Below are 20,688 nucleotides of genomic sequence, written 5' to 3'. Positions count from 1 at the left end.
AAAACAAAACTGAAGAGAGACCGCAGAATGAGTGGTGAGACAAGAATGCTAGTTTTGCATGTAGTCCATGTAGGTCCATTAGGAAATGGAGGCATTGGGAGTCCGTGGTCTCTGCAAGGTCTCGCCACGCGCACCAAACATTTGTAGCTTGCCGACGAGAGAAATGATGCGAGATTGGTAGATATGGTTGTTACTGTTCTACTTCTGCTGGTACTTTGCGTCTCACGTACAGATGGCAACATGCATGTAAGACCGGCGGTACTTCCGTTTACTCCCCTGGGTTTTCTGCCAAGGTTGTTAATGTGCCAAGAAAACAAGTGATGGTTTGTTTTTTTTTTATGAAAAAAGTGATGATTTGTTGTTGAGAAATTAATTCTACAGTGCTCCCAGATTAATGTTGGCTGGTAACTCCACTAGATCTGATGGCCAATATACCTATTACTACCTGAGAGGTGGGAGAGAAATAATAGCCTAGTAGCCAAGCGTAATAATAGTAAAACGCATTGATGGTATGAACGAAACAAATACGGTCATTAAGCGAATAATCTCAAAGAAAGTAGAAATAATTATGCTGATTAAAATATATTCGAAAATTCATGTTCAAAATGCATGTTCCAAATCAACTTATTTTCTCCTCCCATATTTGAAGAAAATGGTAAATGGATTCTTGTAGATGGTACGTTCAAGTTTAGAAATGTGGAATGTAAATGCGTGTTGAACCAAAAGAATAACTAGATATTTCAAATTTTAATCTCTACATGGCGATTGATTGTTTTAAATTTGGCTGATCTCTAGTTTACTCTTAAATTTAGTTTGGTGATTATTTCAACTAGTAGTTAGGTTGTGCCGTCGTGATGGATGACCACACCACACGCGAGCCTGGGATGCGGACGGGCGTGAGCAACTGGGCACAAGGCCTACTTGCTAGTACACTACTTCCTCCGTTTACATCCTCCGTTTCACAATGTAAGTCATTCTACCATTTTCTATATTCATATTATACATAGATTTATTGACATCAATATGAATATAGAAAATGGTAGAATGACTTACATTGTGAAACGGAGGAAGTAGTAACAAGCGTACTAATATAGCAGTTCTCGTATTGAAATCATTCTGAATCTGGTTGGAGAACCGCGCTGATCGAACTACTGGATCATGCATCCTCTGGACGCTTTGCTTGACGCATTTCAGGCAACGAAAAATTAGCCCTTCATCCAACAATATCTTACGTCCCATCACCCTTCAACCCCCAACAATCCCGAATTTAACGAGGGCTCAAAATCTTTTATCCTCAATATTAATCAATACTAAATAACCTATAAATACTTATATTGTTGGGAGTACAACCATTGCTTTTCTGATATCTCATATATATTTGCCCTAGTATTTTTTAGAAGCAAACGTTTTAGCAATAATTCGCGAGGAGCTAGCAATATCATGAAAATGCATACACGCAGTCCTACATATGAAATGTTGGTTCCCGATTAACTGAACAGAGTACTAACACTACTATAAAACATTAAATAAGTACCTGTAGTGTCTTCCCCCCCCCCCCAACGGGGCGCGCGTGGGGCAGCTCGCCAAAACCGTAAAATTGGCACCTATTACTCCTGTCGGAGAAATGTGTCGGTTTTTCTCTAAAATCCGGTATCTTTTCTTTGCCATCCCATCGGATTAGTTGGTGCGAGGCCCACCCTAGAACCGGCACCTTTGTGGTCAAAGAGGTAGGTGTCGGTTCATAGTTAAGAGCCGGCACATTTCTGCCTTCACCCCTGTACTAACTGTTGGTACCTGTTAGAGGCAATTGTCGGTTTTTAGCTGTAGAAACGGCACCTATGAGCCAACTACATATATACAGCCCTCACGAGAACAGAGTGGCGCCTCTCGTTCTTGCCCGATCAGTTAAATATTCATTATTTCTCACGAGGTTTTGCTCGATTTTTTTGGGAGTTTAGTTGAAGATTGAAACCTACCAGGTAAATATTCATTATTTCTCACCCTGTTCACTCTTGCTTATTGATTTGAGTTATCGTGTGCAACGTATGCATATAAAATACGCAAATTGAAACAATTATGTGTTGTTTTACAAATAATTCAAGTGACACCCTTTGAACTCATGAGAGCACAAATCAGCACATCATTGCCCCATAATTGAATTGCAGGTATTTAGAAGATATTATTAACATTTTAGTTAATGTTCTTTTACCTTTCATTTGTCACTGATTTCACTAGTTGTATATGTATAGGTGGCTCTGTTCACTTACTAGTTTCAGATGGCTCATGCAATCACTCACTTCGCATTAGCAAAGGTGCTTCATTGTTTCTTTTTGTGTTGAATAACTATCGTAAAGGTACTATTAATTAAGTTAGTATTTTGAGGTCTGAGCCTACTATATTTTATCATGGATTCACTACTGCTTATAATTTTGTCTTTCTGCATTTGTCATACGGCATACAGTTATCCCAAGGCAGTTACACGCCCGATTCCCCGATGTGCCGTGGATTCTCGTTAATTACTAATCCACCGCCAAATTGTTATATGCTAAACCCGAACACAACACTATATTTCACTTTTGTCCAACCATTATCGCACATATCACTCTATCCCTCACCCAAAGAATTATAATAAAATATATGACTTCTTTGACTTTATTTTATTTTGCACGCAGCACATATTTTATTTTATATTATTTTTTCTGGGCATAGTAAAACTCTCTCCAAACACAGACCTACCCATTCACAACCCCGAAAGCCAAATCTCAAAATTAACAGAATCTCATGCAGAGATCTCAAACCCATCAAGGCATCAACCCTTCCTCCAAAAACATCGTAGCCAGGAGTGACGAACAATCTGTCCTTGAGCAATAATATATATACAACCTCCGTCCTAAATTAATGGTGCTTTGACTTTTTTATTGTAATATTTGACCATTCATCTTATTTAAAAAGTTAGTGTAAATATTAAAAATGATAAGTCATACTTAAAGTACTTTTGATAATAAAGCAAGTCACAAACAAAATAAATAATAATTCCATGATTTTTTGAATAGGAAGAATGATCAAACTTTACAAACAAAAAATCAAAACGACAAGTATTTTAGGACGGAGGTATTATCCTATTAGTTTCCTAGTTATATCACCAACCATTCAGTTTGGCTGGTGGAATCAGTCTTATTAATGAATTTCACTTCTATATCTTCTTCACTCTGGAACTGACTCTCAATAACACCATCCATATCGTCGGGTGGGCACCGGTCTGCATTGCTCCTTGCTTCTTTCTGGCAGAAGCACTCTGGCCATGAGTTTGTGTAGAAAGACTCTGGATGGATGCGCTTCCGCGGACCGCCAAAATGGGCATTGAACATGAGCTGCCTGACCCTCTCCTCATAGCCAGATGCACGGCCTTCCTCCCTGTCAATGAATATCCTAGCAAGTGCCTTCCTGTCTGGTGCGATCGTCGTTTGGAAACCGCGGTACAAGCGATGACCCATGAGGTTGTGCGCGAAGTTGCTTGGCCCATCATATGTGGGTATGAAAATGTCCGACAGGAGACAGACCATGTAATCCACTGCCGACCACGCTAGCCCTTGGGTATTTTCTTCCAGCATTCCAGTTCCAGGTCCAACCGTACTGTGGTTTTCTAGATGTGGAAACATGGCCTCGAATGGCTTCGTGATCATGAGGCGATCCCCAGCAAAGAGCTTGCTAGGAGCAAGGTAGATCCTTGTTGTGTTGTCAAATCCCATAGCACGTAGAATAAGACCCACCTACAATGTAAAATGATAGAACATTAGGTTACTTCCATTACAGGAACAAGGTCTCTATTTTTGGACCTCAAACTAAATAACCACAAATGTCCAGCTTAGTCCAAGGGCAGAAGTTCTCTAGTAATCTGGTTTTGTGTGGTTCAGAGCACCAAAAAGGTAGACAGGCGTGACTCCCATATTTCTATACACATTTCAGCTTTGCTCCTTATAATCATTGTTTGTAACCAATTGTTGGTCATTTAAAACAAAAATGTAATGCAAATACAAAAATGTATCCATGGAGCTCAGCTGCAAAAAATGTACTAGCATGTACTTATAGGACTAGGTACTGAGCCTAAATCTGCACCCCCATTCAGCACAGTTAACTTTTATTCTGGGCACACAAATTAAATTGTATAGTAGCAGTCAACAAATTATCAGGAACAAGAAGATTAAGTACCTCTTCTGGAATTAAAGGGAACTTTCCAATGAGCCTTCTTTCCTTGTAGACAAATCTCTTTCCTGGATAACTTTTTCCCTGATGCTTCAACAGAAGATAACTTTTTCCCTGATGCTTCAACAGAATTTTCTGTTCAGCTGTAAGTAAGTCGTAGTGCCTGCAGTTTTCATTTTGAAAGTAAGGTGTGTGTCCAGCAACATTAAAACTGCATATATAAAATTTTCATGTAAAGGTTATCAACAATAGTCAAAATTACTCAATTAAATAAGAGTATAGTTTTCCAAAACTCTAGAGTATCAAGGACTGAAAATGGCCATAACGCATAATGTTCATGGATAATGTTTATGACTTCATCTTAATAATTTGATATCTATGAATGGATAAATGTTACAATTTCCACATAAGTCATGTTGGCCCTTGTGAAAACTTTCATAAGACTAGACTAAAGATAAAGAATTTTGGGGAGGATACGATTCAGCATTAAGCAATCACACAGTGGTTTAATCAGTCATACCTGGCAACGATATCCAGCTCAAACCAAGGATGAATTGACATGAAATGGCCTTCGAGTGGAGCTTATTAACTATCTCACTGCTTGTTTTCATGATATTTGGCTTAAATCGTAGTGCATGATAATTCACCCTGCATCTCAATCTCTGGAGCTCTGGATCATCGATTTCTTCTGCCAAACGGTGTGAAAATGGAGTCAAATATATAGCCCCATGCTTCTTTATCTTCTCCATAGCAACTGTTCTGTACCAAGTAACTGGTGCATATCTAGGTGGTAGAATCTGTAAGGACGAAACGTTTCCCAATAAGTATTGCACGTAGAAAAATTGATTCTTCAAAGGTGGAAAAGGTGGCTATAGTATAACTGAATTTAGTGTGCTATTCACCTGATGGGCTCTGAGATTCTTGGTATTTCCCTTTGCACTGATTTTTGGAATGCTCATAACAATCTGAACATCATATTTCAATGTCTTGATGAAGAGCCGAACATCATATATATCTAGAAAACCACTGGGAGCATATAAGTGTAAAAAATAAGTAAACTCACAGTCATCGTTTGGCTCATGCTGATTATAGGCCGTTACGGCTTATCAGCAACCCAAAAAATAATTTGTAAAAACAATTATATATATGTTCTTAGAAATTTAAAAGTAAATGCTGGAAAACAAACTACGATAAAAAAAACCCCTAAAAGCACTTCAAAATAAGTTATAGAACTTCAAATTTTGGCCGGCTTATGAGGGTAAACGATGGGAGTGTTCCAAGTACCATCAAGCGGATGATTCAACATAAATAAAGTTGAACAAGGTAATTACAAAGCCATAGAATAAGTGAACTGCATGCAAATGTAGAAAACAGGACCTCATCATAGTTACCAAATAAACTACTCCCATTCTGAATTGATCAGCGCATTAGATGTTTGCACAAAAAGAAGTCCTTCCATTCTGAATCGATCAGCGCATTAGATGTTTGTACAAAAACCAAGGAGGAGAAAATTGACCCCTAATCCATTTAATCAGTGCATTGAAGAAACAAAACTGTTGCTTCGGTGGATGTGTGATTCAGGCGTGAAGGGATGCAGTGATGCCCTGCATGCAAACGGTCGCATGCGCATTCCTGCACCGAAACATATACTTCACATGGAGAAACAAAAAGACACTAGGAGGGAGTAACTAATACGCTGGTCATTTGTGAATGGAGGGAGTATCTTACAAGCAATGCAGCATACATTATATACTAAAGCAATAAGTTCAGATGTTTTAACTTTTAATATTGGGTTTGTGTAGCTCCAAATAGTAATTTTAAACAGTAACATCTTCCTGATGGTGTTAACCAAAGACAAGTAAAGATTTAAAAGCAATTACAAGTGTGTGAATAATATAATCTTTTAACAAAACAGGTTCAGTTTTTATAGCAAGGATTGTCAACAGTATAATCTTTTAACAAAACATGTACAGCTTTTACATCTTATGTTCACAATTTGTCATACGGACCAAACTTTCAGGCAGGATTTTAGCTGTAAAAGATCATCCAAGAGTACAATGAAGTAATCTTTCCAAAAAAAAGGTCTAACACGCAAATTTGAATAAATTAATTTATAGACAGTTTTTCAGCATTCTATTAGTGTGCTACCCCCTCTCTCAAAATATAGCTACTTTTGGAGTTTTTACAGAGAATAAGTAGACAGGTAAATAGACTAGAATACCCTTCATTGATTATCCCGTTTAGTGGGAGTTGTGTGGGGTTGTGGAGATGAGAGGCAATTTGGACATTTCATCACTACAAACACCTCATTTGAACTCTAGAAGTAGCTATATTTTGGGATGGACGGAGTAATATCCATTAACCTGACTACTAATTATCTACTACCACCTGCCTCAAATACTTGTACAAAGTTAATCAACATGACTATATGAAACACTTGGATTATGTCAATACCTGATGGTAATCCAATGCCCAATAATAGGCGTAAAAAGCTTTATGAAACTAATCAATTAATGCAAACTGCAAAATATTTGCTAAGAGAAGTTGTGCAGTGAATTTTGGGGGGAAACTGCTTTTACTTTGTAGAAAGAAAAAATACTGCTGAGGCAGGAGTCATAAAGAACACAGGGTTTATGGTAATTATACATGCAGCAACGATTTTCCTAATTAAAAGATAGACCATTTCAGACTTACATACCTCTCATCATGCCAGAATGAACTTGTGGCTAACTCTGGCAGCACTAGCGTAGCATTCATGATTCGTGCAACAACAACAGCATCACGTATCTACAAAATAAAGACAGCATAATCCAAAATTTCTCAGCTATGTTACCATGAATAAATAAAATTTATATGCTGAAGCATGCTGCGTTAGAGACAAAGTTTTTCGTATTGATCATACTGCACTATGCTGTTTGCTCAAGCCGCCATTGCACCGGACACGCAAGTACCCATTGCTCTCAGATTCAGATGGTGGGGCTGCAAGCAGAGAGAACGCATTTCAGAGTTCATTTTGCCATCACCCTGAATGGCATAAGACAGGACCAGCAACTTATGGGAGGATACAGAGAGGAACTTACGAGGCCAATAGGTACGTGGTGCAGAAGATGCTCTCCAACCATTTGAATATGCAGTTCTCCACAACCTATTTACATCAACATCCTTGAATAGTAGCACTGATGTCAGTAGAAGATATGATTTGGCAGAAATTTAAATAAGCATCGTATATATACAGTCCGCTTAGATGCATTGAGTATAACTTTTTTTTTTTAACAAATCGACAAGCTGCCAATTTCATTGAATAGAGAATGGAGAAAACTTTACAAGTATGAAAGGAAACACAGCTCGGACCTTCGATCCAGGCAAGCTAAGAAATTAAAAAGCTAGCCAGCTACCAAGATGCCTCGCACCAGCCAACAACCACGTTTTGGCCTTCTCTTTGATTTTAGCCAGCAGGCTCCCCAATGATAGCTCCTTATGCTGAAAGATTCTACGGTTTCTTTCATTCCAGATTTCTCAATTGACCAGGAGAGTTAGCGTGCGGATTGCTTTCTTTGGAGCTTCCTTCAAGTTGGCAGTGGCCTCCCACCATTCTAAAACAGATGAAGCTGGCTGCCACTGGGCGGGGTTCATTTGACTGCATGCTGTCCATTCACCTATCTCCGCCCAGATTTTCCTAGTATACCTACATCCTATGAGGAGATGTAGAGCTGTCTCATGGGTCTGCTGACATAGGGGACAGAAGGAGTCGTTCTACCAGCCCCTGGTTGCCAATCGGTCGGAGGTCCATACTCTATTTTGGATGATCAGCCAGGCGAAGGTCTTGCACTTGCGTGGAGCCCACGACTTCCATATCAGATAGTTGAAATTAGTCGTTGTTGTACCTAGGAGTTGCGCCTTGTAGGCCGACGTCGTCGTATATTTACCATGGCTAGTGAACTTCCACACTATCTTGTCCTTCTCCTGCTCAACAAGTTGGACAGTATGCACTGCACTCCAGTGTGGGCAGATCCAGGTCAAGTAGCCATTGGTTTGCAGTCGAGGCATGTTGCAGTGTGTTGTTCTTTTTCTTGGAGGCCACGTAGATCAGAGGTGCTATGTCCTTCAATCTTCTCCCATGCAGCCATGCCGATTCCCAAAAGCTTGCTTTTGTTTCATCCCCTATTGTTATAGCTGTTGTCGCTGCAAAGAGTAATTTGTCCGTGTCGCCACAGGGCGTTCCCGACCCCACCCATTCTTTTTCTGGCGATCTATTCGTCAAACAAACTCGAAGTGAAAATGTAAGTGATCAGTGATGCGCCAAACTTCTATCTCAGGAAATTCAGTTATTTCTTTTAATCACTATATATTCTTTACCCATCAAATATTATGTGCCACGATATGATAAATAGAGCCGCGCTGACTTGATTTTTTGTACTTTAAAAAAAATCACTTGATGGGAGTGAGTAATAAATCTGCCATACCCCCCCCAAAAAATAATAATAATAATAATAATAATAATAATAATAATAATAATAATAATAATAATAACAACAAAAAAAACTTGCAGAAATTAAGAGAGGAGATGGGTAGAAAGTAATGGCAAAAATAGATTGTTATAATGTTTTTTAAAAAGTTCCATTGCAATGGACAGGAAATATGCTGGAATAATATCTATGCAAGTCATCCTCACTAACTGCAATTATTTCCTCTAAATTCTCTTCATATACATCCATGGTATTAGAAAAGTCAGGACTGTCAAATCTTTCAGCTCCATATTGTTCACTGTCATTGCCACTCCCGCATGGAAGTATGGAACAACGGGATGTGCGATCTTTGATTTTGTGATTTGCCCGCAGTACACGATTAGGATGTTGTATCGATCTCTGATCTTTGATTTTTTTTTACTTTGGCCGGCGTACGTGATGTGGTAATCGTGCCTGCGGGGACAGAGGGCGCCGCTCTGATGGACTTGACGGACGAAATGTTTTTTTTTTAACTATGGGAAAGTTACTAATTTAATTTTTTTAAGTAGTTAAGATTTCGTTATGCTCTACAAGCTAATAATCGTACCTTGTTTTTAGCCATTTCGTGTGTTATTCCTATCGTTGTTGCTGCTAGGCCTGCATGCAACGCTTAGGATTATCAACTAGTTTATATCTTTATGATGCAGATGGCTCGTGTCCCATGTGTTCACCTTATTACTAAGGTGGATGTGCATTCATTTATGAGAATGACACATATCTACCAAATATAATGTTTATATATTTAGAAATGGATAGAAATCCGGCATGTATATCCCCGACTGAATATACATATATAGCCAAACATTAATCCTAATAACCTCGTCATAACTAATTAAAGAAGAAAACAAAAACAAGAAAAGAAAGTCAGGAGACTGAGAAAGAGAACTACTCTAGCGGCGACCATCGAGCCAAGCCTCCGACCTCCCGATCGAAACTGCATCTGGGTGGAACAGAATACGGAGAAAAAGAGGAGAGGGGGAAAAGGAAGAAGAAAGGGTAGGGGAAGGCCGCCGCCGCCCGTCACGGTGGACAGGCGTGGGGCGCTGGCGGCTGGCGAATGGAGTACTAACGAACAGCGTGTTTTAAATCAAAAATAAGTTGTTGTGCAGCGTGAACAGGACAAGCACAACCATGCCAAATGGCATTTACTTTACCTCCTACACGCCATCCATCCAGGGCAAACAACACACCGAAATCAGTACGGAAGCAGGCGCTGGTAAGGCAGGCGAGGCGAGCACACCTGGATGCCGACGAGGCCGAGGGAGGAGGAGAAGAGCCAAATAGTCCCGGCCACCAGCACCGCCACGGCGACCCACAGCCCGCCGGTTTGCGGTGCCGGCGCAGCAACGCCTCGCTGCCAAGGCCCCGGCGAGCACCGAACCAATCGAATCAGTAACACAAATATTACTATATCCCAAGGGAAAGAAAAATTCACCTGCGCATTGGGGTTTGGGGAATTTGGGATCGCGCGCGCTGTTAGGGTTTTGGTCCTGGACGGCCGATTGGGGGCGCCGCGAGAATTTCGAATCTTTATATGGTGGAGACTGGCATTTCAATTTCATTACCTGCAGAGCTCCTCACAGCCTACGAGCCGGCCCTGTCCTTTTGGAAATTGGAATAAGTTTATTTGACATCCCTCGTTTCTTGCCCCTCGATAAATTGTCTCCCTAAATTGCAAAACCAGGTATAACATCTCTCCCATCTTACAAAGCCGGTATAAATCAACTCCTTGGGTGGTTTGGGGAGTGGTTTTTGCTGATGTGTCAGGTGGGACACACATGTCATACACTCTTCTCTTCTCTTTTTGATCTCTCTCATCGACTACCCGCGGAGGGAGGACGCAGGAGCTCGGGGAGTCCGTGATGGCGGCATCCCAGCTCCGTCCTCATCCTCTGAGACGTGGGACTCCACAAGGTCATGGAGGGAGCAGAAGCTTGAGGAAGCTGCGGTGGCGTGGGAAGACGAAGGAGCTTGAGGAAGCAGGAGTGTTGGGTTTCGCCGACTATGTGAGCGACTTCACCATCAGCACGCGACACCCGAAGCGTACGCAGTCGCATGCATCGCTCGAGTGCCAGAAGCCTCACCAAGTCCATGTTTTGGAGGGCGCCTTTGCCGCCCATGACGGAGCATAAAATGCCGGACGGCTGAGGAAGCCAACATACCGTTGGTGCAGATCATGGCGTGTGGCGCCCTCGCGGATGTGGTGGAGTGCCTTGTTGAGGTCGCGGCAGCCGCAGACGAACCTCGTGCCTTGTTGAGGTCGACCATGCTAGCATGGCGCGCGACGCCCTCACGGATGTGGCGGAGCACCCTGCTAAGGTTGCGGCAGCTGCAGACCAACCCCGTACATGTTCGCGGCGTCGGCGCTGCTGTTGGCATCGACCATGCCAACATGGTGCCGAGATCGCACTATAATAGCAGCGTAGCTTCACCTGCTGTACAAGCGGCTCGTGCACGTGAAGTGTCGCGTCAATGCCGTCTCCACCGCCGGAGTCCATGACCCCGCCGCTCCTGTTCGCGTCTCGCTCAACGTACCGCTGCAATGCTTCTCGCACACGCGAGCTAGGCTGCTCCTCGATGGCTTGACGCACCTTGCTTCTAGGGAAGATGACCTTCGCCTCAATCGAAAGAGGTCACAAACCTTGCCATCCCAGCTGCGGCCGAAAAAGGGGTGAAGAGAAATCCAGTGACTCCTCTCCCATGGTCTCGATTTATAACGTGATGCGGATTGGCGAGCAAAGAACTGAACCCATGGCAACAAATTGGTCAGGCCAAACGAGAAAATATATTGCTGCAAATACGGTGAGATTGCTTTTTGTTCTTCTTGGAGAGAGAGAGAATGGGAGAGAGAGGAGAGTTTTGTGAGGAAAATGAATGGGAATGACTTAACACGTAGGGTTGTTCTTTTTTTATTTTTTCATTGACAGGTGGGTCCCATGAGCGACATGTAGGATAAAAACGCTTCTGGAAACAGCCAAAGGAGGTGATTTGCACCGATTTTTAAAGATGGGGGAGACGTTATACCCGGCTTTACGGTTGACGAAAGCAATTCAAATAGGGACAAGAGATCAGGGAGGTAAAATAGATTTATTCCTTGAAAATTTTACCACTAGAATTGTGGCCCGGCCCGTGTACTTTTAGGCACCAATAGGGCGTGAAGGGGGAAAAAGGTACTTTGACTATTTCAAAAGGAATAAGTCTATTTTGTGTACCTCTCCTGATTGAATTGTTTCCCTCAACCACAAAACTGGATATAATGTCTCCCCCATATTAAAAACCAATGCAAATCGACCCCTTTAGTGGTTTGGAAAACTTTTTTTCTAACATGGCAGGTTGACTGTGGTGCACTCACTAAGCCAGCAGATAGAACTCACATATCAGCGACTCTCATCTTCTTACTCATCTCTCCCCACTTGCCGATGCAAGGGTGGTTCCATGACAACCCATAAAAAAACTACCCAATTCATATATGTATGTATCGTTGAGAAAAAATGGCCCTGTTCGGTGCAACTTGCTGCTGCAGCAGCTGCAACTACATCAACACTATCAGTGTGTAGAGATAATATTGTTGCTGTTTCAGCTGCAGCTGCGCAGCTGTGAAAAAGTTGCAGCGAACATTCCCAATCTCTTATTAATAAAACATACCACAAACTAAACAAAAATTACGTTGTCCTTTGTAGCTTGGAGTCATCCGTTTTGACGTTCATGAAAACAGTAAAATCTCAACTCAGAAAGTGTTGACTCGGATTTGACGATTGGGTCGTGGTTGCCGACTCCTCCGCCCACTCGGTTTCCACGCGTCGTTTATTACCTTTGCAGACGGTTTCACAGAGCTGGAAACAGCTCCGACCTCCGAACCGACCCAATCACAAACCAACCAGATTCACCCAAACGCCGAACCAAATTTCGCATCCCCGAATCCCCGATCCCCAAATCCCTAACCCTAGCCTCGCCCGCCGCCACCGCCACCGCCGCCGCCGCCGCCGCGATGCTCCGCTCGCCGGGCCACTCCCCGCGCCACCTCTCCCCGTCCCCGGCGCCGTCCACGCCTCGCCCCTCCTCCCCGACGCCCTCGTCCGCCTCCGCCTCCGCCTCCGCCTCCGCATCGGCCCTCGCTGCCGCCGCCACTACCACCACCTCCTCCAAGCGCCGCCGCCCGGAGGTGCTCGACGAGGACACCTACGTCGCGGCCGTCGAGCGGATCATCGAGCGGGACTTCTTCCCGGACCTCCCGCGCCTCCGCGACCGCCTCGACTGGCTCCAGGCCCTGCGCTCCCGCGACCCGCTCGTCCTCCGCGACGCGCAGCTCAAGATCCTCGAGCGCCGCCGCCGCGCCCAGCGCCAGCGCCAGGGCGGCCCCGTGCCCACCCCGACGCTGGCCACCTCCACCGCGCTCCGCTCCCCGTCCTTCCTCGCCACCCCCTCCGTCGCCCCCTCCGTCGCCGGCGACGAGGGCGCCGACGTCGACGACGACGTCGAGGCCGCGCTCTCGCTCGACGACTTCTTCCGCCGCTTCACCAGCGAGGACAACGAGTCCTTCTCCCGCATCCTCGAGAAGGTGAACCACCGCCGCCGCGAGCGCTATGCCCACCTGCTGGAGCCTGGTGAGGTGGCGAAGGCGCCCCAGTTGGAGGACGCCAAGCGCGACAGGATAACCGATGGGTACGGCACGTCGGGGCAGCCGCCGAGCACCTTGGAGGGTGCCAAGTTCACGGCCAAGAACCTGCTCATGTACTACCCGGCAGACCGTGGGGAGGCCCCACTTACTGATGAGGAGCGCGCCGAGCGGCTCAAGGGGATGACCAAGGAGATCGACAGGTCGAACACCAGGTTCCATGGGAAGTCTTCTGTTGATGATGGTGCAAAGGAGGAGGAGGCAGCTGCTATACTTTATGCGCCAGTTGCAGGTTCCACTCCCGGAGGTATGGCATACCATGATCCTGATAAAGCGAAGAAGTACGATTTGGAGGATCTAAGGAAGACTCCAAACCCATTCTACGTTGAGTCAGGGAAGAATGCAAACAATGGGTATAGTTTTGTGAGAACGCCGTCGCCAGCACCTGGCGTGGATGAGTCACCGTTCATGACGTGGGGTGAGATTGATGGAACACCACTGAGACTGGACCCAGAGGAGACACCGGGTGGTTCTGGGGGAAGTGATAGGGCGCATTTCAAGATCCCACCTCCGCCTGCTCGGGATGTAAAGGCACATCTGCTGTCAAGGGATGCAGCAAGGAAGATAAAGGAGCGCACTAAAATGTTCCACAAGCCACCGCTACCATCGCCTGTGAGGGGAGGAAGTGCAAGCCCAAGGACCTTCTCTCCTGCAGCACAGAAGTTTGTTAGGAATGCCATTGCAAAGTCCTCTCGTACCATTGATGAGTCGCTCCGAGCGAGCTACAGAGGTACAACCCCATCTGCAACCACTCCAAAGACAAGGTTTTCAAGAGACCCAAGCTTGGGATCACGATCTCCATCGACAAGACAGGGTTCCACCCCTCCCTGGTGATTTCAATAAAACTCATTGTATGTTATCCTTATCATAAAACTGATAAGTCATTTATCCCTGTACTGTAAAAAATTATAATATAGTGAGATATTGGCAGCAAGTTCTTTTCCTTGGAATCGTTGAGTTAAATCTTTCCAATTAGGAAATTATCTATGTGAGCTGTAAACTGCCCCCCATGTTCCAATTGCACAATTGTCTTATTGCTAGAATCCTTAGTCGGTTACTCAGTTTATTCTAGCCAGCAGATAAGATATAAGTTCAAAGCTGTTATTCCTAACTGGAATAATTGGCACTTGATACATAATAAAAAACTGGAAGTGTAACTTTTAGTGCACCTATTTCCTGTTACTTTAGTTTTGTCTTACAAGAATGACATCCAAGTTAAAATGCTAATGTTCCGAAGTCCAAACTGAAAATTTTACATAATAGAAACTATTGTATTGAGAGGAAATATTTACTCATTCCTTGATAAATGAGGAAATATCACTTTTTCCATATTGGCATATATGGGAAGCCATTGTGGTATATTTATCCTGTTCCTTGAGTTGTTAGGCCTTGTTATTGAGGTCATTTTTTGGCTATGAACTACCTTAACACTCATCCAATTGCAATTACTACATTTACCAGATGATGGGGAATAATAGGGTCATTTTTATGTTACTTGATTATAAAACTGAAAGAGGAGCGAGTATATCTTTTGCTATCTTGTTATTCAATTTCTTCTTTGCATGTTCTGATAGAGAGTATTTTGAGCTTTATCGCATTCAGGTCAATAAATATTTGCAATAAATTTTAATTTGGAATGTTTGGCATAGTATGTGTTTATACATGTTTTGCGTTTGAAATTGCACAAGTATCACTCAAATGTTATTTTGGATGAATGCACTGAATTACTTCCATGAGAACCTAACTTATTTCAAGGTTGTTTAGTATGTACAGCGTATAACAACTCCCGCAAGTAGAAAGCAACTTAGGAGGGTGGCATATGTGTGTAGAATTGCTGAAGAATGATGGATTTTTATATGTTGGAAGCATCTTGTTTGTTACTAAGAGTGTTAAAGATTTAAAGATAAACCAGTTCAATTAATTTAGTTCAGCCAGGTGCGTAGGTTATGTCTATCCTGATATTTTGTTTGGTATAGTTCTGAGTTGACTATGTTAACAAAATAACATTACATATAAAGAGGATATCTGACTTAGCACATATGGCTTATGGGTTTGCTTTGTTTCACTTTTTCATTGGGTTAACCTGATCTTGAAATGAGGGAACAGAACTTATTTTGACTCAATTAATTTCTCTATCCAAATCAGCAGTGTTCTGTGAGTTAAACCCTCATCTTGTCTTTAGCTGTAATTTGATTGATAGTCTGAACTTAGCCATTGAGGCATCAATTTTATTACTCTTAAAACTTCTGCTTGCTGTAGAATGCTACAAATAACTTGTAGACCTTGATGTTTTCATTAGTGGGCTATGATGTATACTTGGAACATATCGACAGTTTTGGAGCCTCAGGTCCTCAATATATTCTACAATATGGAAAAAAATTAACCGCATGTTGAAGTTTCTATGCTTTACTATTTAGAAATTTTCATTGCCATCTAATGCTTTTATCCCTACAAAGGGGCAATTGCTTATTTGACCCTGTTTTGAAGTCTAACTACCAATTTGACCCTACTTTTTGTAGGTTGCTTATTTGACCCTCCTTTTCAAAAAACGAACATCCGTGGTGAGTTAACGGTGTTAAGTTAGGGGTAAATAGTCTCTTTTGCCCTTGCTTATTTGACCCTTTTATATCTTGTTTGTTTGACCCTATTATATCATATCATGTATATATTCAAATATTTGACATATTTGTAATAAATTTTACATATATTTCACATTGAAGACAAGTTCGACAGATTTGCCATAAATTTGAAAATTTTGAATTATTTTGCAAATTTGACTTAAATTTGAAGAAATTTGACAAAATAAATAGGACAAAATTTGACACAATTTGATAAAGTTTATAGGAAATCCACTCCAGAAATGAGATGTAAAATCTGCAATTCCTGTGCAATTCCACCTTGGGCCCGGCATTGTGGACGGAGTACAGCTTCCGGGGGCGCAGCCGCGCAGGTTGTGACAGTGCACGGGCACGTCTTGGCCGGGGTAGACCCGCTCGTCGTCGGTGAAGTAGATGCTGTCGCTGGCGCACCACGGCAGGTGCCGCGCGTCGGTGAGAACGCCATACCGGGTCCCTGTATTAGTATTAGTTCTCATAGTATGTTTTTTGAGAGAAATTCAATTTCATCTAAAATTGCTTGGTGAAGCAAACATGTAAGGATTTGAGGAATGGTTAACTGAGGAACTGATAGGCTTGAGAGGAACTGATTGGCTCGAGAGGGATCTTGTCTATGATATATATTGAAAACTTTAAAATCAATATGTGGTTATTTCAGTTAGTATCTGAACTGTTGGAGATAACCGACAGAACCTGAGACCAATGTATATGCATGATCAGCACAGCGAATATAGGCTAGGGCATGTGGTACACTCTGGTACACAATTGCCTAATAATAAAAAAGCTAATTGAACATTCGCATTTGTAAAATTCTTTCTGAGAGGATTTCAATTTCATTATTGATAAAAAAGAAAATTAAGTCTTACAAAAATTGTAATGTACCACTTCATATTGGTGCTCCTTTTGTATGTGGACACTAACTCGGATGAGGATAAGTTTGTATGCATGAATATAAAAAATCCTACCCATTTGTTTTGGCATTTCTTATCTGAAGTTCTGAACTTTAGAAGGTTGCTCGGGTCTGGAGTTCTTGAGGACCTGACCACCTGAAGCATCCCCATGGTTTTAAGGAAGCACTGTCTGGATGTCTGCTGGTGACAAAATCGAGTTCCTGCTATAAGATTTGATAATTCACGAAACTAGCTTCTGGTATACCAGATCACAAGGTGGCAACTAGTCAATGAACTACTCGGGCTTTAGCTGGATAGATTTTATGTTGATGTTGAGCTGAGCTGGAATGTACCAGTCCGCTGTCAGAGCATACGCCTATTTGTGCTGTCCAAGCACTCTATATTTTCATCCCTTCAGATGATAATATTTTAGTTCTTTTCTCTCACTCAAATTCTACATGGTTCGTGGAATACGATTTTACTTCGTTGATGTTGTGTTTCCGCCTGATGATATTCTTATTCGTACTAGTTGTCTGACACCTCAAGTTTACGCACGACATGGGTGGACCGAAGTTGCGGCCCAGCTCCGTCGACCATAACCTTGGACTGGGCCGTAGCCTCGTGCGAGTTTCACCCGACGCAAGCGTTGTTCTTGGCAGTAAGTCCATTATTACTCCCTTATAGCTCTAATATAAATTCATATCCCAAAGCCGCAGATATCTTAATCCTCGCCTATTAAAACTGGTGGAAAATGACTTCCTTAATAGTTTTGAGGGTGATTTTTTTGCTTACATGGCTCGTTAACCTAGTCTAACCGGCTAAGTCAGCATATAGAGCCCACATGTCATATCCTCTCTCTATTTCCCTTCTTCCTTCTCCCTCTCTCCCTCTTCCTCTTCCCCCTTCAGCCCTTCCTTCCATGGTAGGCTTTTCTCGTTCCTCTTCTCCACAGCGGCGGCGCAGTGGGACAATGAGAGGGAACGGTTAACGGTGAGCACTCTTCATGTCCCTCTCCCACCCCGAGGCGCAGCGGAATCACGAATGGCAGTCGATGGCTTGGACATCAGAACCAAGGAGGAAGGCCATGGCGTGGACTCGAGGTGGAGCGGCCAAAGAGGAGGAGAGTACGCCACCGCTAGCCTTGCGGAGAACGATGTTGGCCTTCCCACGGGAAAGGCGGATGTGACCTCGGTCTCCTTACGGAGGCTCACAGTAACAGGCACCGGAACCGCCTGCTTCTTCATCCTCCTTCCTGCCGGATGCCACAAACCTCACCATGGATGAAGGCGGTGGCCTTGTCACCCTTGACCAGCTAGTCGATGCCGAAAGACCCACCCGTGCTCCGCCAAAGCCAGAAGATATGGGATGAGGGAGAGAGAGGGGGGATGATATGCGGGCCTCACATAGTCGATTGGAATAGGTCAATGAGCCTTAGCGAAATCCACCCACAAAACCATGGAGGGAGTAATTTTACTTCGGTTTTAATAGTTGAGAGGATCAAAAATATTTTGTATTGCGGTTGAGGGATACATATTAGATTATACCTATATTTGAGAAAGTCAAAGTGGATTATCCCCAGTTCCAGGGTCGGTGTTGTTGAGGTATTAACGGGTAACGGAACCAAATTGTATTTGATATGGTTGTAGTTTGCTAGGAATCAATTTGTTTTTTTCAAATAATAATCCAAAACTGAACAAACCAAATGCCAACCCTACTCAGTAATAGCTTTGGCCTCAGTAAATTTCTTTTGCAATTGGTACTCATATGTATAATTCTCTATGTTTTTTAATGTATAACATTGTTAATTTTTCTCATAACGTTTTATCATTTGTTTTATATTTAAAATTAGTATAAATATGTAAACGTATAAGTTTAGATTATGGTTTCTTTTATGATAAAACAAGTCATGATAAAATAAATAATATTTATTTTTTAAATAAGATTAATAATCAGATATCATGTTAAAAGTCAGCGGTGTCATATATTAAAAAACGGAAACGGAAGGATCATAGTGATTAAAATTTGATCAATCTTGACGTATGAAGTCATGTAGATGTACCTATTGATTCTTCACCAACCGTTGATGCTTTCTAGACGAGTAGCATGGCTTGTAAACAAAGTAAACACCATCTAAGATTTGCTAATCAGCCAACGCTATACGCCTATACCTATACAATGCAAGGATCCAAACACTAAACTTTACATGCACCGAGCATGAATGAACCATCAAAACATGTGGTGGATGGCATCTCCAGGCCATAAATCTTGGAAGAGATGCAGCCAGGGGCGCCGCCATGTATTGGTTGTGTTGACCCCCATGCATGCATCTAATCCATGATCCATCCACGAGACCATATATCCATGCAATGCAAGCTCTATTGAAATTGTCAAATAAGCACCCACTGCATGCACCGAGCTGAGTAGCTTCTACTCCTAGCTGCTAGCTTGTGCTAGACAGTGGCTCGAAATCGTCACTCTCTACATTTTCAGAGATTTCACGGCATGGCATTGGATGGTACTTGGCAATACACTGCAACTAGGCCTGTGTACTTATTCTGTACTGGATCTTGTATATATAGGCCCCGTTTAGTTCCCCAAAATTTTTTTCCAAAAACATCACATCGAATCTTTGGACACATGAATGAAGCATTAGAAGTAGATAAATGAAAAAACTAATTACACATTTAGGGAGGAAACCGCGAGACGAATCTTTTGAGTCTAATTAGTCCTTAATTAGCTATAAGTGCTATAGTAACCCACATGTGCTAATGACGGGTTAATTAGGCTCAAAAGATTCATCTCGCAGTTTCCAGGCGAGTTATGAAATTAGTTTTTTTATTCGTGTCTAAAAACCCCTTCCGACATCCGGTCAAATGTCCGATGTGACACAAAAAAATTTTATTTCCTCAACTAAACACACCCTATAGACGACTGTATGTATAGTGTGGAGAGGATGCAGAGTTATACAGTGGTGTTCTTTTCCCATGAAGATGAAGATTAAGTTTTTTACGCAAAACGAGATGGTATTAACGTATGATTAAGTTTTAATTATTATAGACTTAAAAAATATATCAGTATGATATTTTAGAGCAATTTTTCTATAGAAAGTTTTCGGCTTAAAACTCACAAAATCTTAATGTTCATCTAACTTTTATTGGAGAAAAGAACTCTCGTTTCCGTAGTACTCTCTCAATTAGATCGATTGGCAGGTAGCATCTGCAGTGTGTGTGATCGACTGGCGCGACTACTGCAATGCGGTGTTGGCGGAGCACTAATAAAAATCTCGCGCGCCGATCGTCACGGGACACTGGTAGCTGCAGCCCGGCCGGGAAGGCTGGGCGCATGCATATGTATATATGCGTATCAAAAGCTGGGGCTAGCTAGCTAGCTCTTAATTTACTTTGGTCTCTTGCTATTTCTTGCTGCCAGCGATCACTTGTGCGTGTCACGGGCGTTGGCACTGTTCTGGCACTAGTAATCTTGTGCCTCTTGACGATCGAATGCCGACCTGAGCGATCGAGATGATAAGATATTTCTTGATTTCGCTACATAAATCACATACTACATCACATCACAGCTACATACCTACTCGATCGAACCATGCATGATTTTATCTTTTATACCTGTACATGCATATACACTACTTAAAAATCGATTTTTTCTAGATAAGATCCCTACTGGGTCGCAGACGGAACGTAACTAGCCATGTCTGCAAAAATCGACCTTCATTTTCGCGTACGGCCCCATTAAAAGGTCCGTATGCAAAAATCGATTTTTGCAGACCTCTTAAAGTAGCCGCA

General features: G+C 42.6%; 1 protein-coding gene and 1 pseudogene across 5 annotated transcripts; one reads left to right on the top strand and one right to left on the bottom strand.

Moving 5' to 3' along the window:
- Positions 1-3,012: 3,012 nt before the first annotated feature.
- On the bottom strand, positions 3,013-11,102 carry LOC127776955 (O-fucosyltransferase 1-like; annotated as a pseudogene).
- Positions 11,103-12,561: 1,459 nt separating this feature from the next.
- LOC127777490 (uncharacterized) lies at positions 12,562-16,640 on the top strand. 5 transcript variants are annotated; one of them, XR_008018338.1, is made up of 3 exons: positions 12,562-14,234; positions 15,903-15,944; positions 16,228-16,640. XR_008018338.1 is itself a non-coding variant. In XM_052304091.1 (2 exons), exon 1 carries the CDS (start codon positions 12,697-12,699, stop codon positions 14,215-14,217), a length of 1,521 nt encoding a protein of 506 aa, XP_052160051.1. In that variant the 5' UTR covers positions 12,562-12,696; the 3' UTR covers positions 14,218-14,234; positions 16,221-16,640. The 5 variants fall into 5 exon arrangements, 2 of the variants coding, with proteins under 2 accessions (XP_052160051.1, XP_052160050.1); XR_008018337.1 differs by having other exon boundaries at positions 16,221-16,640; XR_008018339.1 differs by having other exon boundaries at positions 15,903-15,969; positions 16,221-16,640.
- Positions 16,641-20,688: the final 4,048 nt, after the last annotated feature.

The sequence above is a fragment of the Oryza glaberrima genome, chromosome 6, assembly GCF_000147395.1.
Source record: "Oryza glaberrima chromosome 6, OglaRS2, whole genome shotgun sequence".
NCBI lineage: Eukaryota > Viridiplantae > Streptophyta > Magnoliopsida > Poales > Poaceae > Oryza > Oryza glaberrima.
The sequence above is the reverse complement of the archived record's forward strand: the minus strand, read 5'-3'. Positions and strand labels throughout refer to the sequence as shown.